Here is a 24,844-nt window from a genome sequence, read left to right as displayed (position 1 = left end):
CATCTTTGATTGATTCAACAGCCACCGATCAGATTGTGTTTATTTCAGCTCGCGGCCAGCTCGTCGTGTGGAACTCGAGCGTGTTCCAAAAGCTTTCAAAGCAGCAAATACCAGCCTGATATACAACATCTATGTACTGTTTTTATTCTCAGAGTGGACGGCTAATTACATCGGACATGATCACTGCCGCGAGGTACATTCTGTCCAAGCTGGTGTCTCCACTATGGCGGACAGCGGAAATCGAAGGTCTGCCATTTTACTATAGTTTTCTTTTCTTTTCTTTTCTTTTTCTTCCAATTTCATGTAACTGCACACATTAAACTAATTTGATCTTGTTCTGGCTCCAGATCGGTTTTCCCTGTCAGTTCCGGGCAAGGAGAACATCCGCCACCTGCAGGATGGTGTTGTGACGCAGCTGTGTCTTGACTATGGGATGATCGATGATGCAGTCTACTTCACCAGCGCTGAGGTGCTGGGCGGCACGCCACTGAAAGTAGGGGACCTGGTCAACTGCACTGCGGTGAGGATCGGAATCCAAGGGGGCTGGAAAGCGTTGAGGGTGAGGAACGTGAGCGTCCTGCACACACTTTCTTCGATTTGCAGACAAGCGTGACGTTCCTGTTGGAACTTTGCATCCTACAACTTGTGTGTTTTCACTGTTCTTATGAGGTGGCTTTATTGGGAGGGGATTGGCGGACTGACACGGTTTCAACCTGTCACTCAGGTGCAGAGGACTGCTTACGATTGGGAGGTTGGAGGAGGAACCTCTCAGGAGGAAGACTGTAAGCGGCCGCGGCCTCTCATCGGCACCGTCACGTCATTTGATGGAAACGGCGGCTACATCAATCAGAAGACATACTTCCCATGCCACAGTCTCGAGGAGGGTAATGATACTCCATTTACTTAAGAGGCCTGAAGTACGACCTTGACGCCATGATGCTTTTCATACTCGTCCTTGCGACCGAATCAGCATTTATGAACCAGCATTAAGATAACAGTCGTGGGAGACTCTTAGCGATATCATAAATCTTGTCTCTATGGCGCCCGTTTACACGACAACGTTTCCCGTGACAACACCTTGACTTGTTAAAGAAAAGTGTTGGGTTTACATAGCAGCAGCAGAAACACTGACGATGATGTAGTTTGTTTGCTGGGCGACGAGAGGGCGCTGTTGCTTTGCTTGTTTTTGTAATGAAGCGGCAGATGTGTGTGCAGAGCTATAAACGTAAACAAAATTGAGAGTACCCAAACATTAGTATGGACAGGCGCCGAATTGTATGCTGTCAGGGGTGAGTCTCCACTATAAAACGACCCATATGGACCAAAACTATAATATAGAGTCATGCCACTATGGGCGCCGTCATGTTTGTTACTTGCGCGTGAGCGGAAGGAACTATTCACCACAGGGAAGATGTGTAGTCGCAGTAACAGTGCTCCGTAGCCTCCGACGGTCTCTGTGCTGGGGACTCCCAAGTGTGAAAGAAAAGTTCCACATTTTGGAGCCGGTATAAAAAGAGTAGTTCCAGAAAGGGGAATGCTGCAGCTTACGTCAACTAACTTACCAATAAGAAGTCGGTATGAAATGAAGTTATCAGACCGGCACTGGCACTAAACCCAAATGGTTGCTTTGCACAATGCATGGGGGACAAAAGTTATACGAAAACCTTTTGGGAATTTCTCTCCAAATACATAAATGTCACAAGGACGAGCGCTCGCTTCTGACTTTTTATTCTTGTGCGCAGTCGTTTCGATTCGTTTCATACAGTGTGGCCAGCTGCGAACTTGTAACTAAAATTAAAATTGCACAGTTTATAGCGGACTTTAGACTGACGGATTACTCACACCTAAATGTGTCAAGGGCCTGCTATAGGTCTTCAATTCCCTGTCAGCTGTCTTGATTTGTGAGTTTTTGCTCTTCTCCTGTAGGTTATGTGCCAATGAAAGGAGATTGGGTCCAAGCTAAATATTTCATCAACCCTACCGACTGGACGACCCAGGCTTGCTCTGTGGCACCTTTACGCTACTGCCGCTTAGACGAGGTAACAGAGTCAATGTTTGTTCCAGATAAGTACACTGAAGTTCACAACATTGTGGAGGCTCAATTGATTTGTACAATATTCCAATGAAAGAAACCAAATGAACAACAAGAAGTGATTATTTACTCTGTTGGTCCCAATGTAGAATGTGTGGGTTTTTCTTTTCTTTTTCCTTTCCTGGAAAGAAAAAAAACAAGACTTATACTTAGCTGTGTACCGAATGGTGCATGGCAATGCCTCGGGAGCCGAAGAACAAGAGGATTCTAGGTTTTTGCTAACAAGCAGTTTAAAAAGAATGCTGCATCTCAAAAGCTTTATATGGCAGCAAAGATGACGAGTGGGAGGCGCAGGCTGAACTGTAGCTGTGAGGAAGGAAATTACAGAATGTGTTCGTGCAGCAATGTTTCATGCGTACATGTCATTAAAAATGACAAAAGCTTATGTTTTTAATGACAATGGTTGGCTTCCAGAGCCTCTTTACAAATGTTAACCTTGCAAGAGTAGGACCTTACATTCAGACCGATCTGTAATCTTTAAAATAACATTACGGTCACGGTGAATCTTCTTCACGACTTTCCTCTGAATGATCTCCTCTGTTTAGGTTCCTGTGACGAGCACGTGCGGTCAGAACGGCGTGGTGAACAATAACGTTTTCTTCACCATGGAGTCACTGCTGCTGCCCGCCGACTACCAGCCTGTGAAAGGGGACCTGGTGAATGTGGTGATGTTGGAGAGCAAGCAGTCCCTCCACTGTTGGAGGGCCCTCTGCATGTCGCCCTGGAAAAAGAGGTGACGCTTGTAGTTTTGAAACTGGCACTGATTATTAATCTGAATGGACACAGTTGATTTCAGCTTTGTAAGTGTATCATCAGACTCATAAGTGTTGGATGGGGATGGGTGCTGTTTTCTCGCAGTGTCAATGTTTCTGAGGCCCAGCTCCAAACGGCTGAACGCCAAATTATCTTGGAAAACAAAGGAGGGGTGGAAGTAACGGACTACGGCCAATTTGGAGTTCTGATGATTGGGGAGACGCAGGAGTTTGTGTTGTGGATACAGTGAGTACAAAGAGGAGATTGAAAAAGAAAGTCTTTTGTATTTTCAACCTTGATTACAGCGCTTGGCTTCAAACAATGTTTCCTCCAAGCCGACGAAGTTCGTCGGCTGCAAAATATAGTTCATTGTTTAATTTTGAATCACTCCGCCGTAGAAATAAAGATTCAGAGACGCATCGGTTGAAATGCTGCAACTTTGCTGGATGGGACTCGGAGGAGCAGTTCAACTTGGTCGCCCTCAACAGACCCACGCCAACACGACGCCGTCCTCAAGGAAGCTGCTCTGAACCTTCAGCAACAGCGGGCAGTAATGTGGAAGATGTCAACAAAAACACTGACATGAAGGAGGAGGCCGTCTCTTCCACTGACGGAAGAATATTGGAAGAAGAAGTGGATATACCTCCCGGAGGAAGAGTGTCTGTGGTATTGTCCTGTCAAGCAAAGTAAGTTGTGTTGTACTTTTGAAGTGGGATTAGACAAACAATTGATGATGTGGACGATATTGTTTCAAGATTAATGGCGGTCTTTGTGTTATTGGAACGTCTTTGAGGAAGTGCCCGATGTCTGTCTGTCTGCTCAGCTCAACGTGTGATGAACTTTTCACAGGAGCCTTGGAAGTTGTACTGAGCTGCTGATGCTGCACTTTGCTTCGTTCATCATCGGGAGGCGCCTGGAGGTCACGGTGGGCAGCGAAACCGAGAGCCTGCTGCTCCCCTCCGCGCCTTACGCTCCCAGTGAAACTCGTCCTGCCGCCGCTCCCCACGCGCACGTCGTCACGGTGACGGCTCCAGAAGTCAAGAGAAGGTCAGATCATTAAGGAAAATCACAGAGGTTAAGATAAGCTGTCAATCATTGTTGCTACTCGGGGGTTGTCATTGGTGTTCTGCAACAAATTCACATTTTTATTTATTTATTTTTTTTCATAGGCTACAAATTGAAATGGGATCTTGTGAGCCAGGTTGATATTGTCTCCTCAAACACCTGCTTTCAGGTGCAGGTGGCACGATGACCTTACAAAGCTTAAAATTGACAAAAACATCAAGTTGCGTTTTGAAGAAAAAAAAAGGGAAAAGTAGCTACTTTTTAATTCCCAGCTGAACATCGTGCTTCATTATCATGCAAATGATCGTTTGTATATTTCAGCGTTTTCAGATTAGGAGTTGCTGCCTTTTTAAAATTTTAATATCAATTTTTGTAACTGAATGTGCCACTGACATTAAATGAGTTTCATGCAACTGCTGCAAATATTTGACCTTGCATTTCTGTTTTAATCTAATTGTGCTTGGCCTGCTGTTTTTTCCTCATACTCACTTTGATGAGCCATATATATATATTTCTTCCTCTCAGCTTTGCTTACTCTGGAATCACTTTGTCTTGCCTAAGAGATGACCTTTCTTACTTTTAGGCTTGAAAAGCGGCGGCTGCCAAGCTTTCTGCCCAAGTACCCCGTGCCTCAGACTCTGAGAGACTGTGTGGAGGCAGATAAGGATGTTTTGGTCATCCAGCCTCTTCTAGGAGAGGTGAGTACACCTTTGATCAAGTTTAGCAACTTGCGATGGGGGGGAATGGAATTGTCATTACAGTATTTACATCTTCCTAGTTATAAGTACAGATATGTGGAAGGGAGGTAAAGACAGAGAAAAAATCAGGAGATGAACACAAATGTTGTATTTCTGACAGTGTGAACTCTCTCGCTCAGGCGCTCTCACCTTCCAACATGTCTTCACGTTTCTCTACTCTTCTCTGGCTGGAGGAGCTCCATGCAGAAAAAGAAGTGAAAGAATTCACCATCAACGGAGCGTTTCTCAGAAAAGGTCCGGTCTGCTTGCACCTTCAGGTCCATGGCCTGACTGAAGGCAGGCCCAATGTCAATATAGGTGAGGTGCCTTTTAATCACCATTGCAAAGCTTTGTGATGTCGCAAATGAAGACTCTTCACAAGCTTTTTCTCCACAGGGGACCGAATACTACTGAAAAAACAAGTCGGTGATGAATTGTTGATGGAGTACGTCAGCTATGTCACGGAGGTATGAGGTATTCAACACCATCTTTTCCAACGTAAAGCCTTTTAATAATGTTTTATTGCAATGTGTTGCGACAGATCAGTGACGAGGACGTGAGTTTGAGAGTGAACTCTGACGTTCACCGTGCCTACCTCGGAGAGCCGCTCGATGTCGAGTTCTCTTTTAACAGGTGAGCAGAGAGGAAACCTTGACATTGAACTGTTTATGGACATCTTGCTTACAACCGAAGCCAATCTTTTAATGACTTTTATTGACTGTTTGTGTAATCAGACTGACCATGAGGAGGTGTCACTACGCACTGGAGCAAGCAAAACACTTTGGAGATGGTAGGTTTTTATCCAAAAAATCTAAGTTGAAATTATATTCAAATTGCCTATCTGTTTATTTATGTGAATTCATTGGATCACAAAAGATGTACATACACAGGATTTTAAACAACACAAGATAAAATAAGAAAGGTGAATAAACACAGGTAAAGATTAAAAACTAAATAATAAGCAAAATATGAGTTAAAGATGCTACACTGTTTACCTGTTGGTTGACATCAACAGGTAAATTATTTAATATGCATCATGTCCTACAGCTTTTTAATTTTTCATCTTCGAGTGCTTTAAAGAAATGTTTGAACAACTGCTCACGACCTGACAAAATGCTTTAAACATGTTGAGTTATCAGTGTTTTAATGAAGAGATCACATTGCTCAATGGATCATTGACCTGTAATGACCCAGAACCCCCACAAGAGGACGTGCCTCCCCACTTTGGCGACTTCTGGCTTAATGGAAATGTGTTGACCATGAAGTGAGAGAGCATCAACTTTGGCAGCAGAGGGAAGTGTTTAGTCTTTCTGCTGTGTATCACAACTCTATTCTGTGAAATCAGTTTTTCCAACAGAATAAAGGCATTTCATGCCTGTGAATTTAAACATTTTGGTTGAGAAGCCTATACTATCACGAGTTTCACTCAATAATCATCAGTCAATTTTCATGGTCTTTTCTCTCAAACCAGGAGTTTTGATATCTACTCTAGACTGCATTGTTTTGTCAGTATGTTTAACTTAAACACGGGTCTTGTCAGGGTTGCTGGGGTCATTTATAAGGTGTCGCTGTGCAGTTCTGTTTCCATCCAGGGTGATTCTTCAGAAGCCTCAGTGGACGGGAAAATGGGTGGATGAACTCGACCAAACCCAAACGACAGGGAATGATGAGGTGAAAAACTTGATAGTAAAAAATAAAGGACAAATTGATTTAATGTCATCTTGGCCAAGTGAGAATCGCTTTGATCACCAGGTTTCATCTGCTGGAAATGGATCGAATGTTTCTGTCGATATGAAGTCAAAGTCCACCCAGACTAAAGGTGCATGCGCTTCTCAGTGCTTTAACACTTTTGTGTCCGGTTAAATAGAAAGCAGCTGAAACAAATGGCAAATTGCTTGTAGGTGGTAAAGTGGCATCCCGAGCCGTCCCCAGTGAAGGGCACTTCTTCAACCCAGAGCTGAACCCTGCTCAGAGAGAAGCAGTGAAGAGGATTGTGGAGGGAGAGTGTCGGCCCGCCCCTTATGTGCTGTTTGGACCTCCAGGCACCGGAAAAACAATCACCCTCATCGAAGCTATACTGCAGGTGCGTGCACACGTTCTTGTGGGGTCAATCAAACCTTGTTTGCTAATTTTGTGCTGCTCAGTGTTTACGGGTGTTTACAATTATCTCTGCAACTTAAAGCTGTAAATCTCGGAGATTGAGCGACATTCATAAAACTTTGTCAAACTGGAGCTCAAATCGCAATGGCTCTCATGCCTGTTAAGTTTAGTGCCGTCCTATCTCTGAGCTTGAGTGATGCTTTGAAATCTCTCCTCCTCCCAGATTTACCACTTTCTGCCCAGCAGTCGGATACTTGTGTGCACTCCTTCAAACAGCGCTGCCGACCTCGTCTCCATCCGCCTACATGAGAGCGGCTTCCTGCACGCTGCAAGTTTGGCTCGCATCAATGCAACCTGCAGGCAGATAGAGGTACTGGACACCTCCAATGGAGAACAAGTTGTGATGCAATCCAATTTTTTTCCAGCTGCAAAGTTATTTATAATTAAAAGATAAAAATGATTGCTCCCGTCTGTAGTATGTAATGCGCAAATGACATTGCCTATTTATTTCTGGTCTGGGCAGTGTGGTTGTAAGTAACCATCTTTAAATAATAGATGTTTGCGGTAATATGCTTGAACTGTGTCTGTATTCAATCAGCTGGTATTTATATGCAGTGTGATTTGCATGGCTTTTCCCCCCCTGTAGCACATACCTGAAGTGCTGCAAACGTACTCGAGTGCAGGAGAGGATATCCATCATGCTGCATTTCACAGGATTGTGGTCAGCACCTGTTCCAGTGCGGCCATGCTGAACAATATAGGACTGCAGTAAGGCCGTGGCTGAGTTCGAGGTCGTTCACTATTCTCCCACCAAAGTTTCAGTTCAATTACCGTGGCTCTGTGTTGTTTGGCAGATTGGGACATTTTACACACGTGTTCCTGGATGAAGCCGGCCAAGCAACTGAGCCAGAGTCCCTCATTCCCATAAGCCTTGTGTCGGAGAAAAATGGACAGGTCAGAACAGAATTCGACTTCAGTCATTGGTTCAATGTGTTGCAGCCTGGCAGTGATGTAAACATCTGCGACAGTCTTAATCTACAGCAGGCATCTTGAGATGCAGCGTGTGTGTGTGTGGTGACACAAACTTACCGAATGCAACCAGATTCCTGTGGTATCTCATTCTGAGCTCTGCTTGTGTTGGTGTAGAAATTTGCTCCATCACAGACGTCCTCAGTCTGTCTGGGATTAATGAACTGACAGGACTTACAACAAAGACTTTTATGCACAGTTGACTTTGTTTCATTACTTTACGGCTCAGCTAATCGGTAACATCTTCATGACATGCTCGCAGCTGTTTTTATCTCTTACATTTTCAGTCAAAGCTGAATTTGCGTGTCCTGAATGTGCCGGGTGAAGTGAATTTCTGATTTGAGTCGTATTGGATCATCAAAATAAAAAGTAAATGCTGTGACTATCAGAGTATGGTATAGCAGTTCCAATCATGTTGTCAAATTTGGACTGCCATATGGCTTTTTCTGGTTTGTGTACTTAAGAAGGAGAGCCATTCCTAACTGAACCAATACCCCACAGAATTTTGGATTAAATTAAAGTCGAAGTAATTTCATGTCTATTGGAGGGGAGAAAAAAAGACATAATTAGGCTTGTCATAAAGTCCTTGACCTCATCCTGTCATTGCCAATGATGACTTTTTCCACCTTTTGTCTACGTAGATCGTGCTGGCTGGAGACCCCTGTCAGCTGGGTCCAGTGGTGAAGAATAAGTGCGCTGAAGCCTTTGGCCTCGGGGTTTCGCTGTTGGAGAGGCTCATGACCAACCCGCTGTACTCCAGGCAAGACTGGGGCTACAATCCAAAGTTGGTCAGTGCAACATTTTCTGGCACTTTGCTCATGAAAGTGACTAAAATGTATTTAAACACCGTGCTAAAGATATGCTATGGGCTGTCAAATGCTTTTTCTGGCTTCAACAACAGGTGACTAAGCTGATCTGCAACTATCGTTCTCACGAGGCCCTGCTCACGCTGCCTTCCAAGCTCTTTTACCAGGGAGAACTGTGCTTTAAAGCCCGAAAGGACGTCACAGAGTCTCTCTGCCAGTGGAAAAACCTTCCAAAAAAGGGCTTCCCGCTGCTTTTTCATGGTGTCAGGGTAATACACACTGAATCCAACTGTGCACTCAATTCTGATTCACCGTAGAGAGACATCTTGTTGGATGTCAAACATTGAGCGTGGCTGTATCGAATGACTTCAAACTTTCCGCCTGCACATCCAGTCTTATCCCATCATGCTGGGATTATGTCACTTGTTCTCCCTGCCCATCACTTCATTTCACTCCGTGATTGCTCTGCTGTAGGGCACTGAAATGAGAGAATGCAACAACCCATCATGGTTCAACCCAGCGGAGGCTGTCCAGGTCATGCTCTACTGCTGCCAGCTGTCAAAGAAGCTCTACAAACCTGTGGACGTCTCGGACATTGGCATCATTTCTCCCTACAAGAAACAAGTGAGTCCTCCATTTTTACTGGCAAAAACCTGATTGCCCTTTCTTTCGCCCTCTGAACTCGAATAGGTTGACCCCCACAAGTCCATTTTTATGCAGTCGGGGAGAAATATTCATAAATACACAATTTATTGTACATGTTTATGTATTGCCTGCATTTGTACACAAGAGCATCAAATGTTGTTGGAGGTTGGGACACCAGAACAAAATGAATATGGCTTGTGTATCAACAAATGTGTGACTTTACACAGTTGTTCGTGACAAAGACCGTACAGATTTCTTGTTTTTTATAATATTCCCCAGTGTGAGAAGATTCGAGTGCTGCTTAACAAAGTTGGCCTGTCGGACATCAAGGTGGGCTCAGTGGAGGAGTTTCAGGGACAAGAGTTCCTGGTCATCATTTTGTCCACGGTAGGCTAAAACAGACATAATATCAAATATCAGAACACATGCTATTCTGGGTAATGGCTCGTTGTTTAAAGAAAATGCAAATTTTTTAAAAATGTTAATATAGTATTGTAGCATTAATAGTTGTAGTAGTAATCTAGTTTTACAAAAAAAAGGGGCAAATGCGGATAAATTCTAATAATTGTAAAGTACAAAATCCGAAGCACATTAAAATATCTGTGACATAGGTCTGATGTGAACCAGCATCAACACATAAATGATTTCCATCCACGGGAGGACTGTTTTTTTGACACTTACTCTTGTTGCTCTGATCCAAACCCCACACCAGCTGGCAGAGCAGCACGTCCTCGTGACTGCTGAGTTACGGCGACACGTCGATGCCAAATTCACGTGGCCAGTGACCAGAAAAAGGAAACCCTGTAGAGATTTTAGAGGTCAACAATGAAAATAATATGGTGGAGTTGGTTATTATGTTCTGTCTGGTTTGCGTGCTCCAGCCAATGCAAAAAGTACATTTCAGGGGGGAATTGTGGTTGAATTGAACTAAGGGATGCTTTTTAGTTGAAACACGTGGACTCCTTTAGGCAGTCTGTGTGCAGCATTGCATGGTTGCTTTCACAATGTTTTTCGTGCCGCGCTGACCTGATTTGGTCTTATAGTGGCGTTCCATTGATAAACAATAATGATGGGTAGTTTTGTTTTCCTTGGGAATCCTACCAGATAAATAAGAGAAGTCAAGTCACTTATATTTATATAGCACAAAGCTGCTGTGGCTGAAGCCAAAGTGCTTCACAGAAAAGGCAAAAAATACAAATATAGTAAACACAGTTAAATAAACGATACAATTGACAACAATAAAACCAGGCGCAGCGTCTCAAACATGGTTAAAACCAGCGATTTTAACCATGTTTGAGCATGGTTAAAAGCCAAGGAATAAAAATAAATTTTACAATGGGACTCAATGCACCTTTTATAAATACTTAAAAAAAAACATGAGCATAAGGGCCCATTTATGCAACAATGATTTCAATTGAAAACGCAAAGCTTTTGGTGCCTTTTGGGGGTCCAGTTACACGACAATGTTACTTGGAGCCGGCGATTGCAGCTCGTCACAATAATCTCACAGGAAATGTTTCCACTTCAGTTTGAATCCACATAATTTTTATTATCCCTAAATGAAGACTAAAAATCAACATTGTTTTGCAATAATAACCACAATCGTTTCATTTTCTGATTAATCTGGTGGCATCAACGTGAAATGGGTTGTTACACAAATGTGTATGACAACCCTTCAGTAGTTTACTTCTCTTTGTAACAATGAATCACACGTACTCCTTCACGTTACAGGTACGGTCGAACGAGTCGGAAGTGAACGATCTGCAGAAAACGATTGGCTTCCTGGCCAACCCGAAACGCTTCAATGTGGCCATCACTCGCCCCAAAGCTCTGCTCATAGTTGTCGGAAACCCCCACATTCTCATCCGGGTGAGTAACTTAGGAGTTTCGTAGTTTTTAGGTTGCGCGTGATCTCTGGCAGGTTCGAAGGAGAGTTTAAAGCAAAGCATCTGTTACATGAACTCATGAGACTTCTTTTCTTCTCAGGATCCGTGCTTCTCGGCTCTGCTACACTACACCTTTGCCAACCAGGGATATCTCGGCTGTGACCCCCCTCGTTCCCTGCGAGACCCTCAGGAATGACTGGTATGCATTTCTAATGAGCCTTCATAAGACGGCTCATAGGAGGCTTTTTTTTTTAGGACCATGAATAAGACACTTTGACCATTCGCTTCACAATAGGCCAATTAGATGAATCAGCTTGCACTCCTTTGGTATTTTTCACAATTAAATCCATGTAACCAAATATTAGATACAGTTTTGGTATTTGATTTCGGGTTCAAGTGTCGTCGAAGTAAATTAAGCAAACAACTTTATCAATTTTAAGGTCTTGGTGCACTGCCAGTAAAGAATGTAGACTGGGGACTGCATGTTGCCCGGAAGCCTAAGTTAGACTAGGTGCCGTGGTAAAATGTATTCCGCATTTTGATGTTGGAGTAAAATGTAATTTAAAAAAGGAATTCCTTCTGATTTCACCCGAAGAGTGTTTAGTTTTTTGGTCCTCCACAGAGCAGGAGAGTTCATGACTGGAAGATGTTATTGTTCTTTACGTCAGCGTTACAGTTAAATTTTTTTCTTTGCTCATCTGTATTGACCGTTCCTAGGTGAAATGTAGCTTGAAAATAAAATTACCTTCTTTCATTTGCAGTTAAACTGGGGGTGAAAATAAAGATGACGCATATGTACACTGTCCAATTATTTTTGCATTTTGTTGATGTGCTTGACCGTGCGTGAGATTCAAATTATGGGTAAATTTACCAAGAATTGCATCATAGCAGTAGTTTTATTGACTCCATAAAGAACGCACAATGATGCTACTAAAAATGATTTGAACGGCATTGACCTGATTTTCCAGGAGAAACTTTTTAGTGCTCTGGCCCCCGGTTAAGATTGACAAAGAAAAACAACAACAACAAAAACCATACAAGGCGGCAACGACATGTATTGTGTCCATGTAGTCTCCAAGTTGTCTGCAAACCTCAGTGTCGCAGCGTCTGCTGGTGAGGCTCCGAGGACTCAATGTCACAATTGAGTGCTATTTATATATGCAGTCTACATGGGGATCATCAGTCCTGCTGGAGCCCAGCAGGATGCAGGTGTGACTTGAGGGGTGGGGGGGGGGGGGGTGTGGAAGAGAAAAGAGCCAAAAGAGGGTTTAGTCTCCTAAGTTAATGAGGCTCTTATGCTCTGGGAGGAGACCGCTTTTATCTGAAGTTTGCTGTGCTGCGAGGGAGCCCACCTCAGACACCCAGTCCCCCCCCCCCCCCCGAGCACACGTTTGCCTTTGATGTGTGTCTCAGGTGTTTGTTCTGCTGCCCCACTCCACCTCTGGAGACAGACCTGTACCACAGAGGGAGAAACGCCCCTGAGAAAATATGATTTGTGTACTTCAAAAGTGAGACCAAATCTTTAGCGTTATTGTCTGAAATGTTTCTGAACAAGGTAATGAAGCACGATTGCAACATACCAGTCTGCTACCAGATTAAAGACAAGCGATCCCACCATATGATAGCCATTATAAATACAGACATGTATTTACGTATATGTCTTCAACGACAATCTAAAGTTATTTACAACGGAAATGAGTCACAATCTCATTTGGTCTTCGTGTAAAAGTTTCTGAAATGCAGAGATGTGCACTGTGGATGCAGTCGATCGAAGGAAGCGGAGTAAGGTGCAGGGATTGTTGGACAACTTGTCCACACAACTGCAACACCCGGACAGCTCGTCCATGTTGTTCCAGACATCTTGTCCACGGCTCATTCTTTCAGCATTATTGATTCGAAGGATAGGATTTAAATGTATATTTGACACATTTGGAAGGATTATTAAGTGTATTTGACACAAAAATATGCTAATGTATTAAGGTCGACACTATTGTGTATTTTTAGCATTTTTGATATGGTAGACTTTGTTTTTCTTATTTATTTGTTTTGTTTTTATTTGTTGGAGCATAATCGGCTTCATTTGAGTCTAATGGCCTTCTTATGAAGTGAAAAAGTTTTCGTTATTTCCACACCATATGTCGGATATGGAAGAATGAGGGAGTTGTATAATAAGTTGAGTGAATTTTGATGCAACACTGATCTGATTTTACACATGTATGTCAGTTTTGTGGACGAGTTGTCTTAGAATCCCAGATTAACGGTTGGGCTGCTCACCCCTCCTCCCCCCCCCTACGAAACTTCAGCACTGCTGTGTGCTGTGCTGCACGTTCCAGCTCGCTAATGACTATCAGTCATATTTTTATCATGTTTATCATTTAAAGTCGCTATCAGAAGACACGCTTACGTGATGCACATGACGCATCACTCAAAGCGGTTAGCTGCAAAGTGGCATTATCCCACTCTGACATCGAGACACTATAATGTCTTTACACTGTTGCAAAGATATATTAGTCCTGAGCTAGATGTCAAAAGTTCTCCATTTGTGATCCCCCAGTTTTTTTGTTTTGTTTTTTTTAAACCAGTGTTTTAAGTCGGCACTATTTTTACTGGCGTCATGGTATTGTTGTGCACGCTGTGTTTGAGTCCCATTTAAGCTGCTGGTCCAATAGAAGAGCGCAAAACATCCAAGATGGCGGCGCCAAATAAAGAGCTTACGGCAGTTCAGAGGAGGAAAACATGACACAAACCTTTAATAAGCCATCAAATACATGCAATAATGCTGAAAAAGCATGTAATATTGCCACTGTATGAACCCTGCAGCTCGTTAACGTGTCACAAAGCAGCTTCCAACACAATGAGCACTTGAATGCATCACTCGCAGCCGTCTTCTATGAAGTGGCGTTTTAACTTTATTATTGTGTCACATATATTGATATATTTCATGTTTTTGAGTCGGATACCATTAGTAATCCTTCCAAATGTCTTAAATATACTTGGAAATCCAATCCTTCAAATCAATAATGCTGGAGCAAAAAAAATTGATGTGGACCAGTTGTCCGGGTTTGCAGTTTTGCACTGGTTGACAGCGATTTGAAATCAGACCTTCACATTTATTCAATGATCACCAACCAAGCTATTGCATAACAGTTGAATTGGATCAAACTTCCCAAATGTGAACTCGTCACAAGTTGCAACACTGTGACTTCCAAGTGTTATGCAGTCGCTTTGGTTATATTATGTTTTTTTTAAACACTATTGCCCAACCACTGCTCTCACCTCACTATTACTTTTACAGTAACTATGAAGTGGTTGGCGACACATTACCATGACAGACACGGTGTCTACAGGGCAGCTATTAGGCCCAACAACAGACCCCCGCAGGGCTCCTCGCAGGGGGAGCTTGTTCAATACGTTTGCTCCCCTAAATTGGTCTATAACTCTAATTGCCCTGTTAGTCCCCCTTGTGGCTTGTACTCTACCTGAACTGGATTCACCTGGCACCCATCAGCTCGTGCTGTGAAAGTTGGATACACTGGGTCCAGCTGAGTGCCATGTACATTATCTCTGCTGCAGAGAGGGCTGGTAAACAGTAACAGAAATTGAGCCTGTGTGTCGGTGGGTTTGAATGTCTCTGAAGCCAGAATGACTGCAGCAGTCTGGCTGGGATGGAGACTTGTAATTCATGAGCGACAGTCCTGAAAAGGCCCAGAGGCATCAATTAGTGTTGCACGCATAACTAAAGCTGAAGAGAGACGTCATTCGAACAAATACAGTGAATTCTTAATGTAGTTCTTTTATTCGTGAAGATGCATAAATGAGACGGGAGGAGGCAAATAAGTGCCAGCATCTCCAGATGGGGTCTCTGCCTTTTCCAGTGGGAGATATATATATATATATATATATATATCTATAATGTTACCATAATTTGTGTGTGTGGAAATAAATCATGTATTTTGCTAGATGCTGCAGGTTTGCTTTATTTTAGAACTCAAAAACTGTTATGTTCCTTCAAACTATATTTTTCCGTTCGATATCTGAAATTAATGGACGTATATTTCCTTTTTTATTGAGAAGACATCCATGACCTCCCCCTGAAAATCTATTAACTCCTTGCAGAGCTCTGTGTTTGTCAGTGGAGCACGATGTGCAGTAGCCAGAGGGGGGAAAACGTCTCCTGCACTTTCCTTAAATAGATAAGCCAAAAAGGCAGACTGATAGCGTTTTGTATGTGGATTTGAGTTTGTTATTGGCAGATCAAAGCGTAGGTGTGCCAGAAGAGACGTTCCTTTGCTAACGAGTACTGGAGGCTCTGCTGATGAAACCCTCCAATTAGCACGCAGCATGACATGAAAGAGTCTCGCAATATGAAGGAGACTGGCTGTCTGTCTACGACAAACCTCTGCTTCTTCCGAGGCAACTTTCACAGATGAAAAGTAAAACCTCTTTATTGAATTTGTCTCACACTTATCTGCCAGTTAACAGTAAAACAGTTGATGGACAATATAAACCCACAATTATCCTATTTTTTTTTCTTTTTTTTCTGACATATGATTTCAAACACTTTAAACAACATCAAACAACATTATTTTACCTCGCTGGCCCATAAAAGTGAATAATACAAACTATAAGTAGCCTCCACCTTTTGAAAGTTGGTTTGATTTCCTTTTGTCTCTCCCCCCACCACCACCACCCCTTGCTCACACCCCTCAGACCCCCCACCCCCCCTCACCCCCCTGTCTGCGCTTGTCACAAAACAAGCTGTTGTCTCCAAATGCATCGTCTCGGGGTCTTTGATCGGTAGCAGACCTAGAGACGATGGGCCTGGCTGATCTGTATATAAAGCAAGCTGCATCTGTTGGAGGTGTCATTCAAGGACAGCCGACCTGCAGCAAGCATCCACAATCGAAGCTCCCCGGCTCACCTTAAACTCTCCACATCCTCGTCGCTCTTTATTATGGCTGCATTCTTTACTTTGAGTCTGGTGGTCCTGGCGAGCTCCTCGCTGGCTTTCGACATGGGTCAGACCACTCGATGCGTCGCCATCCCGACCCAGATGACGGTGTGTAAAGGTGTCGGATACTCAGAGATGCGCTTGCCCAATTTCTTGGGCCACAGTAACCTGGAAGGTGAAGTCGTGCCACGTTCAGAAGAGTGGAGGTCACTGCTGCAGACGGGCTGCCACGCTCAGGCTCAGGCCTTCTTCTGCTCTCTCATTGCTCCAGTCTGCCTTGACACGTGAGTCTTTTTCTTTGGAAAACCTTCACGGACTTTCAAATTCTCTTTAACCGATGCTTTTTTTTGGGTCAGTTTTTAATGTTTCGTTTTCTGTTTTCAGGTTTATCCAGCCCTGCCGTAGTCTCTGTGTGGCAGTGAGGGACAGTTGTGCCCCGGTGCTTGCCTGCCAGGGACACCCTTGGCCTGAAGCTCTTGACTGCGACCAGTTTCCTGCTGAAGATGACATGTGTCTCTCTCCCCATTCAACATTTAACCCTTTCGCTAAAGGTAGTGACCAACTCGCTGTACACAGAAATCTTGTCTTCCCATGTTCTTTCTCTTTTCAGTTTCCATAATCACTGCAGGTAACTTGTAGTAATCAGTGGTTTTGGTTTTGTTTTTTTACACAGATTTACCGAAACCAGCTTGTCAAAACTGTCCGTCAGTGGACGGGTCTCCTTCACTGAGAACAGTCCTGAATGCCTTCTGCCACTTTGACTTTGGTATGTTTCAAACTTTTGGAAAGTTCTACTGCAGTCCTGAGCTTCATTCTCAGCTATTTTGTCTCATCACTGTTATGCTTGCACATAATAATTGCTTCTTTTTTCTCTCTCTCTCTCTTTTTCTTTCCCCACCCAATCTCAGCTGTCACGGCCCAGCTTCACCGTATTCGCCTACCCAAAGGAGAGCCGGAAATGGAGATCCACGGGCGGGTGGAGTTTATTCGTCAGGGACCTCTGTTGCCTTATGACACCCGGCATCTCCTCCAGCAGTGGCTCCTCATCAACCTCAGATGTGCCAACACCCTGGTGCGTCCGGGACGGTCACAGCTTTATGTTCTGACCGGTTCTGTACTGCCTGATGGCACTCTGGCTCTCATCCGTGTCTTCCCCTGGCACAAAAAGGACCCAAATGTTGCCGTGGCCATTCGTAAATGGAAGCATCGCAGATGCTAAACACTTGGAGGAGTTGGATCTGTGTTTGGCAGAGTACGATCCCAGGTGGACAAATGCCTTCCGATTTCTCTCTCCAGGCACGTGATGATGGACAAAGATCAATGAGTTTATTGTCGGTGAGTTTTCACTGGCTTTTGTGAAGAGCAGAGCTGGATTCAGACGATGACTGTTTCCTCCCCTCAGCAGCTCAAGTTATTTCATGAACACACATTTTGGAATGCACTCAAACCTGTACATAACAATAAATGTAAATTCATAGTAGATATTTTCTATAATGGAAATTGTGGATTTTTGTGTGAATTTTAAATGTAAATAAAGTATTTGTTCTATAAAACTACTTTTTTAATTTCCTATTTTTTGTCCTTGTTATTTTAACTTGGTTATTGTGTATTTAATGTATGAAGTTGGTTTACTGCCCTCAGTACTTATTTAATTCATCAAGAGTCAGGTCATTTACATGCTATTGAGTTAACAAGATATTTGGAGACCAAATCTTTTGCACGCAGTCTAGCACTTTGAGTTTGAGCCTTATTGCCTTTAAAATAGTTTTTCAAAAGAAGTCAGATTCTTTTAAATGAACATTCACAGCTGGCATGTCTCCATTCTGTAGTGCTAATGAGAAAAGAAATCCCTCACTTAACATTTGAATAGCCTCATCTTCACTCGGACAGAGCGAGGGCAGTTAAAGGATTGTAGGACAACTCGGAAGTGGTAGGTTGAATGCTTTATTTACTATCCAGATTTGTATTGTTGCCTTGAATGATGCTTACTTGTAGTTAAAAATTAATATTGAATGTTAAACTAAAGCTGGAGAGACGGGCAAGTAATCTGAATTGGACGAGTTTATCCCTCCAGGATAGTTGAGTAACTGAAGTCATTGCATTATCATATGGCATATAAACATTGTATGAAGTTTGTGATGTGAAGCGGAAGTATTCATTAGTCAAACAGTTTTGCAGTCAGATTTTGTATTTTTCTAAACCGATATTAATTCAAAACGACATTTACATAAATATTGTACAACATATTGGACAAGGGGTCAAGCCTAACAATTATATATTTTTTAAATACATCTCCATGTGTATTCATTACTTTGAATTGGCAAATTGCCAAAGGAAGTCTGCAGTGTGAAATACCTTTTCCGGGTGGGTTAGTTTTGTCTGCTCTCGGCTGAGCAGTTATCTGGGCGAAGCGTATGACGTGCGTAGAGTATTCCCAGTTTCCTCCCATGCAAAGCAATCAGCGACGTCATCATAGCACCCGTGAGCCGTCTACAAAAGTGACCGAAGTGATGAGAGAGCTCTGTTCATCTTCTGGTTCTCCACGACAAAGTGACCATGACAAAAGGTAAGATGGCGAAGACAAATCTCAAGTTCTGATGTGACGCTTCTTACCTTTGCTGTCCTAAAAACTTTTTGTCTCCACCCCCCTCTTTTTTTTTTAGTTTGGCTTGCTGCTGCACTGGTTTACCTGGGCCTGTGTATGAGGGTAAACTCTGTCCCGATATGTGCTTTTGGACAGACTGGATGTCGTGCGCCTTCCCTGGCAGAGCTCTTTGAAAGGCTCATACAACAGTCCTCAAGAATGCATGGCATCTCTAATGACCTGCACTCTGAATTCGTAAGCCTTTTTTCTGTCTTTCTTGCATTTGTCATCTTCAGTTGATCCATTTTTCTCCAGTCGATCCATTTTTCTTGTGCTGATGTCAGTGTGTCCAATGTGTTTGAACAGGAGCAGTATATCCTTCCTAACAAGAACTTTGTTGGAAATCGGAGGTGCCACACATATGACATAATAACACCAGACGACAAAGAGAATGCTCAAAGATTAGGAGTGAGTGTTCATGCTGTTATTTATTTTTCCACAATTATATGGTTCTATTTCACTACACTTATATACAACACTGCTGTATTGCTCTTATTAATAATGGCAAAGTAACTTTTTCATGGTGCTTCTCCCAAGTTATTGAAGCGTTTCTTTCTCGCACAGAGAGAACGACTGACGGAAGTGATTCTCAGGCTGCTGGAGGCCTGGAGTGACCCTCTGTCGCAGCTCTACTGGAGCATGTCTCTGGACCAAAATCAGAACTTCAACCATGACAGCTCCAACAAGGCGCTGGAGATCACGGATATGGTGCAGGAGCTGAGGGGCGGAGTGGCAAAGATGGCTGAGAAGGTAAACTTTATAGATGAATGTGCTCTTTTTAAGCTTTTTAAACACCTCATGATGCAGGTGAGACAAATCACTATCTACTTGTTCATGAGGTTAGAAATATAAAATAGAATTATCGTTAACTCGCACAATTTTTTTTTTCATCTATTCCTATACATTCATTATTTTGTCTTCTCATCCCTCAGATGAAGCAAGAAGGAGTGTTGAGCAACGCTGTCATTTATGTCGCTCCGGATAGTTTGGACCCTTTTTCTCCCTCGCCGTTCTATAGACGAGACAAACTCGACTCGATGGACCATCATGACCTGCTGTACTGCTTCCGCAGAGACTCCAACAAAGTCCAGAATTACCTCCAGATTTTGAGGTGCACTACCCTTCCTGAGTTGGACTGCTGATACTGTAGTCATAGCAAATCCTCATGGGGTTTAGTTAAAACATTCCATAAGAAAGCAACCTGTATTACTTTTTCTCTTACCTACACGTTTGGTTTTAAGTGCTCATAATCCCACTGTGTTTGTATATATTCATCATGTGCGCTCTTGGCAAATTAACAACTTTATTAAATTTTTTTGCAATAGGCCAATAATGTTTTGAAAAATAAAAACTGACTTCAATGGCATCTTTGTGTTGCATTTTTTTTAAGTGGACCCTATTTAGAAGTAGTAAATGAAGTACAGTAGGAAATTCATTAAAGGCTCAATGAAACAACATATTTTAACCAGTTATCTGGTCATTGTGCTCCTTCATTTAATTTTTGATCAGTGTGAAAAGATTTGAAGAAAAATGTATTTGCATTGAATTCTCTCCTATTCCCTGGTAAATTTATGTCGATGTATATGCATAATTCAACCTACATGCAGGCTTTACCAGGTGTACAACTGTACCTTCTGTGTACAACATGTTCATCAGAGGGTTTGCAGAACACATACTCAGTAAAACCTTACAGAAGATTTCTGGAGATCTGCTTTATACTGTTTTTTGGTTTTTTTTAACCAGACATAAGTCAAACAGCAGTTTGCATCGTTTCATCACGTCTTTAATGTGTCATTTGTTTCAATCTACTGTTAATCACAATAAAAAAATACGCTTTTAAAACACTATTTACAGTCGATGTATGCATTTAAAGATCATGCAAAAATATTTACAAAATATGCCATGTGAAATTTGACTTTTTACTTTTATTACCAATTATTTTTGGAGTGTTAGTGTAAAGCTTACTGAAACATGAAAAATGGAAACAAAAAATAAATCAGATTTGTAAATGTCAAAAGTGAAATGAGTCATTTTGAGGCCTTAACTGATTGCAATTGCAATCGGAGCATGGGGATCTTTCCTGGAAAGACGTGTCAGTATAACGACCATGAAATTGCTAACTGAAGCCAGAGAAATGCAATACAATTATTGTCCAAGCAGTTGAACCTAGTTACATTCATGACGCAACACAAAGTGACTTGAATTGAAGGACGTTAATAATATTAGTGTTGGTCTTCATAGACGGCGTAATCCACCCTGATACTTCTAACATGTTTCGCAGTTTTGAAGTCTTTTATTTTCAGGGTTTTTTTTCCGGTGGTGAGAACATTTGAAATTTGCTTTCCAAACATTCTCATGTGTCCCTGGCGCTCTTCTGTGGAGACGCTCCCTCTGTCTTGGCATTTGAGCGAGTCTGTGATGGTTCCTCCTGAGCAAGACCTTGGGCCATGAGCTCGTCCATTGGCGAGCGGATGTTATGAACCTCCTTCTCCTTACAGTTTCTCCACTTCATTCGGCGGTTCTGGAACCAAATCTTTACCTAAAGCAGCAAGAGAATCAAAAGTATTTTTGTGTCACCAGCCAGTTGATTTGTTTTAATCCTTATTGATGATACATGTCACATAATCGCGATCTGCCAAATTGTGATAAAGTTTTAGCTTTAGCTTTGAGACGACATATTTTGATATTTAAATCTGTTAATTTTCCTGAGACTGTGGCGTCTCCGACTTAATTACCTGTGACTCCTTGAGACTGAGATCCGCCGCCAGCTTGTTTCTGTCCGTCTTGCTGATGTACTTTTGTCTGCGAAAGGTCCTCTCCAGTTCCTTCCTTTGCTCTTCAGAAAACACAGCCCTCCGGAGGATCCCTCTACGTGTTTTGGGACTTATGTTCGAGGACCACATTTGAATATTGGCTCCTTCTGCAAAATAAATGAAAACAAATGAATCTTAAAGTAGAATGGTAATTATCCGTGATGCATGGCTTCCCTCTGGCTCATTCTATTACAGAGGATTAAGCTATGTCTCCACTCAACTGGTTTTGCATTCACCTGCATTTTTCAACAAAGATGCTTGGTTTTTGTCATATTCACTCCACTTTATTTCTGTCTTTTTATTTGCCCGGTTTAACAAACTGGGGGTGACTAAAGAGACTAGAAAGCCATTTCAATTGAGAAAAAGAGATTTGGTGACCTGTGAGGACCAATCCCACGCTGCTTCACTCACAGGTGCACACACAACAAAAGTCAAGTGGAACAATTTATCCTATCCATTCAACGGTGCCTTTTTAATCTGTACGACAAATCTGCACATAGACCACCTCTAGGGAGCACAAAACGGGTTTGGACATGCTTCTCACTTCTCTATTGGAGCTCAATGGCTTTCCTTAAATAGCTGATTACCAGGTCATTCCTGAGCAACGTGTGTGTCTACCCGAGTGGGCCAACTATAGAGCTCTGTGGGACACCAACAATGGGGCAGTTCAATGGAAATGCCATTACTGGATGGTTCAGTGGCCCAACACTAAATCTTTTCTCTTGCAAGTTTGAAGCCAGTTTGTATGTGAAGATGAGCTCGAAAAAGTCTATAAAAGTCACTTTCATTGAATGCTTTATGTCCTAGTCAAGAGGTCTCCAATGGGCAGGAATGAGAGCTGAGGGACAGGAGAAAGGAGGGGGGGCGTCCGACCAAGCTATTTAGCCACACAATGGGCGGGGGATGTTCCACGTCCAGCCCACTTCTGCGGAGAAATGGGCAAGTTTTTTTTGTTCGTAGTCGAGTTCATTGCTGCAGTGAAAAATTGCAGCGAGGTCGCGTGTGGACGGTGGAGTGAAAGTGCCAATTGGTTACGGTCACAGTTGGCATTGTTTTGTTGCCGGGCGCTGTGGGAAAGTGTCAGCCTACTAAGAGGGCTCCGAGGACATGTGGGATGAGGACTTTCTGATTTGTGTTTTTTTCCACATCTCTTGACAGGCATCATAGGATGCTGCAACTAATAACTTCCAATTGCTGTCTTGACAATACCAGTATAGGACAACAGCTTGACTTAATTCTACGAGAGCACGCAGCGGTGCAAGTGTTCTGCACCGGTCCAGATTGGATTTCAATGAATCACTTTGAAGTTGAAATGCATATCTTAATTTTGGGGGGGAAATGTAAATATAATGTGGCAAATGTTAATCCATTAAAAAAAAAAAAAAAAACGTCAAACAGTTACATTCCAAACCAAAGTTTTTATGTACTGACTGAGTTCAAAACTTCGATTGCACATTTTCTTTTGACTCAGCAGTCTGAATCCACATCTGGTATTTATTGTGTAGATATGTCAGAAGACAAGATGTTTATTAGCTCTGCATATTTGTGCTAGTAAACGTGTGTATTTGCAAGTACAAAACAGGGGGGCCTCTGGGACTCTGAAAAAAAGCCTGGCAACCCACCCCTCCTTCCCGTCCTAAACAGCCGTGAATGGTTATGAATAGAGCTGTGCAGAGTTGAACGGAGAATTAGCTCTTTGGCATTGCATCAGTAATTAGCTGTGGAGAGCATGGGAGACCCTGCTGCTATTGCTTAGAGAGGAGCTGAGGCATTGCTGATGAGGCATAAAACACTCACTGGAGAAGACAGGCGGGGGGCTGGACCCACCGCAGCACGCCAGCAGATACTGCGGGCTCTGCAGGAAAACACTGCTCAGCACACCTGCAAACACAGACGGGGGGGGGGACAGTCACATGTGTGGTCGTGTGAGAGCCAGGTGTGATGGCTCTGATTCTCAACGGACTTTCCATGGATCACAGACCACTTGGGAGGGCATTTGCAAACCTCGCCTGTGTAATTTAGCAAATCGGTGTAACCGATAGAGGATGTTAGAGAGACAAATGTTGATTGGAGAGTCTTCTTAATTTTAAATATTTATAAGGGGCATGTCATTTAAATGTACACGTTTTGAACAAGTTACTTTTCTTGGTTTTGGTTTACAAAAGCTGAAAGTGTATTGTCTTTTAGATCGATTCTGTCTCCTCTTTTTCCTGGTTTCAAATTTTATTTAACTTTAAATATTGTGTATCGGCATCCTACTAGTATTTTAGGTTACTTTTATCTAGCCTTCCAGTAATTCTCTCCACACTTGACTCTGGCATGTTCACAATGACGTAAGACCTGTGAATATCTTCCAGCCTCCAAATTCAAACATAAATGAACATAATTCAGATTGTAGAGAAAGAGTCCAAATAAAAACAGTGTTTAGGTGTAAAAGTGCAGCTGAACACTGTTAAAATCTGTTAAAATTGTTTTGGGTTTAGAACAAAATGGTTTTATGCATGAGTTTAAAGAAGAAGAAGAAGAAAAAAAAAAAAGTTTTACCTGAGTGTGGTAGAAGTTGTCCTGTTAAGTCTTTCACCTGCTGAGGACTTTGGGTCGGGCTTCGGTAGGCTCCATGCTCGGGGCCCCACGTTCTCCTTGGGCGTTCACATGCCGCTCGTCTCAGGGGTCCACTTGTCGTCCCATCTGGTCGCCCTGACGGTTTCTGCAACAGATTGTCAATAAGAAAGCTCTTTCCCGAGCTGCCAAAGCCTGGTGAAGCGGGAGGAAAGCCGGCCATATTCCTCCTGGTGCAGCTCTGAACTGAGACCATCCCGTTCACACAGTGACCCAAACACTTGAGTTCCTTCTCCAGCAGTCACAGCTCAGTGACACTAAATTCTTCTTTAATCCTTTCCTGAGTGACCAGGCCAACTTCATTAAACTCTGAGGAAAACAAAAGTTCTCCTGCTCTTCCTCTTTTGGGCCTGCAGTTTGCTACGGGGCTGAGTTGTGATTGGCTGAGAGGCTCTAATGTGGTTCTCAATTCAGATAAGGCTGGGGCCTTTCTGGAGTGGCAGAAGGTGGGTCTGGCTCATTCATTATGTCAACTAGCCTATTAAATGATAGACACCAGAGACAATGAAGTGCTGGCCAAAGTTTAACATGCACCAAACAGTCTTCTCCAGTAGTAAATAGTTTTCTCTTTTTCTCCAGCCTCCCTCGCAGCTCCATTGTGCTCCACACAAACCCCTCAGCCGTTCATTTGCAATGAGCATTTTCTTTTTGTTCAATTTCAGAAACTCGTTCAAGTGAAGGTTTTTCTTGGACTCAAATTAATA

General features: G+C 42.8%; 4 protein-coding genes across 4 annotated transcripts; 3 read left to right on the top strand and 1 right to left on the bottom strand.

Moving 5' to 3' along the window:
* Positions 1-176: 176 nt before the first annotated feature.
* On the top strand, positions 177-11,309 carry mov10l1 (Mov10 like RNA helicase 1; the record flags this gene model as incomplete). The annotated part of the gene is made up of 25 exons (XM_080505550.1): positions 177-246; positions 348-559; positions 725-884; positions 1,927-2,039; positions 2,638-2,825; positions 2,951-3,091; positions 3,244-3,531; positions 3,695-3,892; positions 4,494-4,608; positions 4,788-4,965; positions 5,044-5,114; positions 5,189-5,280; positions 5,382-5,437; positions 5,842-5,911; positions 6,240-6,318; positions 6,515-6,730; positions 6,971-7,117; positions 7,394-7,515; positions 7,602-7,701; positions 8,418-8,564; positions 8,678-8,851; positions 9,057-9,206; positions 9,507-9,614; positions 10,959-11,096; positions 11,214-11,309. 25 exons carry the CDS (start codon positions 177-179, stop codon positions 11,307-11,309), a joined length of 3,429 nt encoding a protein of 1,142 aa, XP_080361676.1.
* A 4,758-nt stretch (positions 11,310-16,067) lies between these two features.
* szl (sizzled) lies at positions 16,068-17,283 on the top strand (the record flags this gene model as incomplete). The annotated part of the gene is made up of 4 exons (XM_080505270.1): positions 16,068-16,348; positions 16,449-16,615; positions 16,738-16,830; positions 16,973-17,283. The coding sequence occupies 4 exons, from the start codon at positions 16,068-16,070 to the stop codon at positions 17,281-17,283; spliced, it is 852 nt and encodes a 283-aa protein (XP_080361396.1).
* Positions 17,284-18,620: 1,337 nt separating this feature from the next.
* Positions 18,621-19,850, top strand: prl2 (prolactin 2; the record flags this gene model as incomplete). Its single annotated transcript, XM_080505549.1, has 5 exons — positions 18,621-18,630; positions 18,728-18,903; positions 19,015-19,116; positions 19,273-19,458; positions 19,641-19,850. 5 exons carry the CDS (start codon positions 18,621-18,623, stop codon positions 19,848-19,850), a joined length of 684 nt encoding a protein of 227 aa, XP_080361675.1.
* A 1,211-nt stretch (positions 19,851-21,061) lies between these two features.
* Positions 21,062-24,336, bottom strand: dbx2 (developing brain homeobox 2; the record flags this gene model as incomplete). Its single annotated transcript, XM_080505547.1, has 4 exons — positions 21,062-21,247; positions 21,444-21,628; positions 23,319-23,402; positions 24,066-24,336. The coding sequence occupies 4 exons, from the start codon at positions 24,334-24,336 to the stop codon at positions 21,062-21,064; spliced, it is 726 nt and encodes a 241-aa protein (XP_080361673.1).
* Positions 24,337-24,844: the final 508 nt, after the last annotated feature.

The sequence above is a fragment of the Blennius ocellaris genome (genome assembly GCF_963422515.1).
Source record: "Blennius ocellaris genome assembly, chromosome: 11".
Classification (NCBI taxonomy): Eukaryota; Metazoa; Chordata; class Actinopteri; order Blenniiformes; family Blenniidae; genus Blennius; species Blennius ocellaris.
Note: the sequence above shows the minus strand (reverse complement) of the source record. Positions and strands in the feature narration are given on the sequence as shown.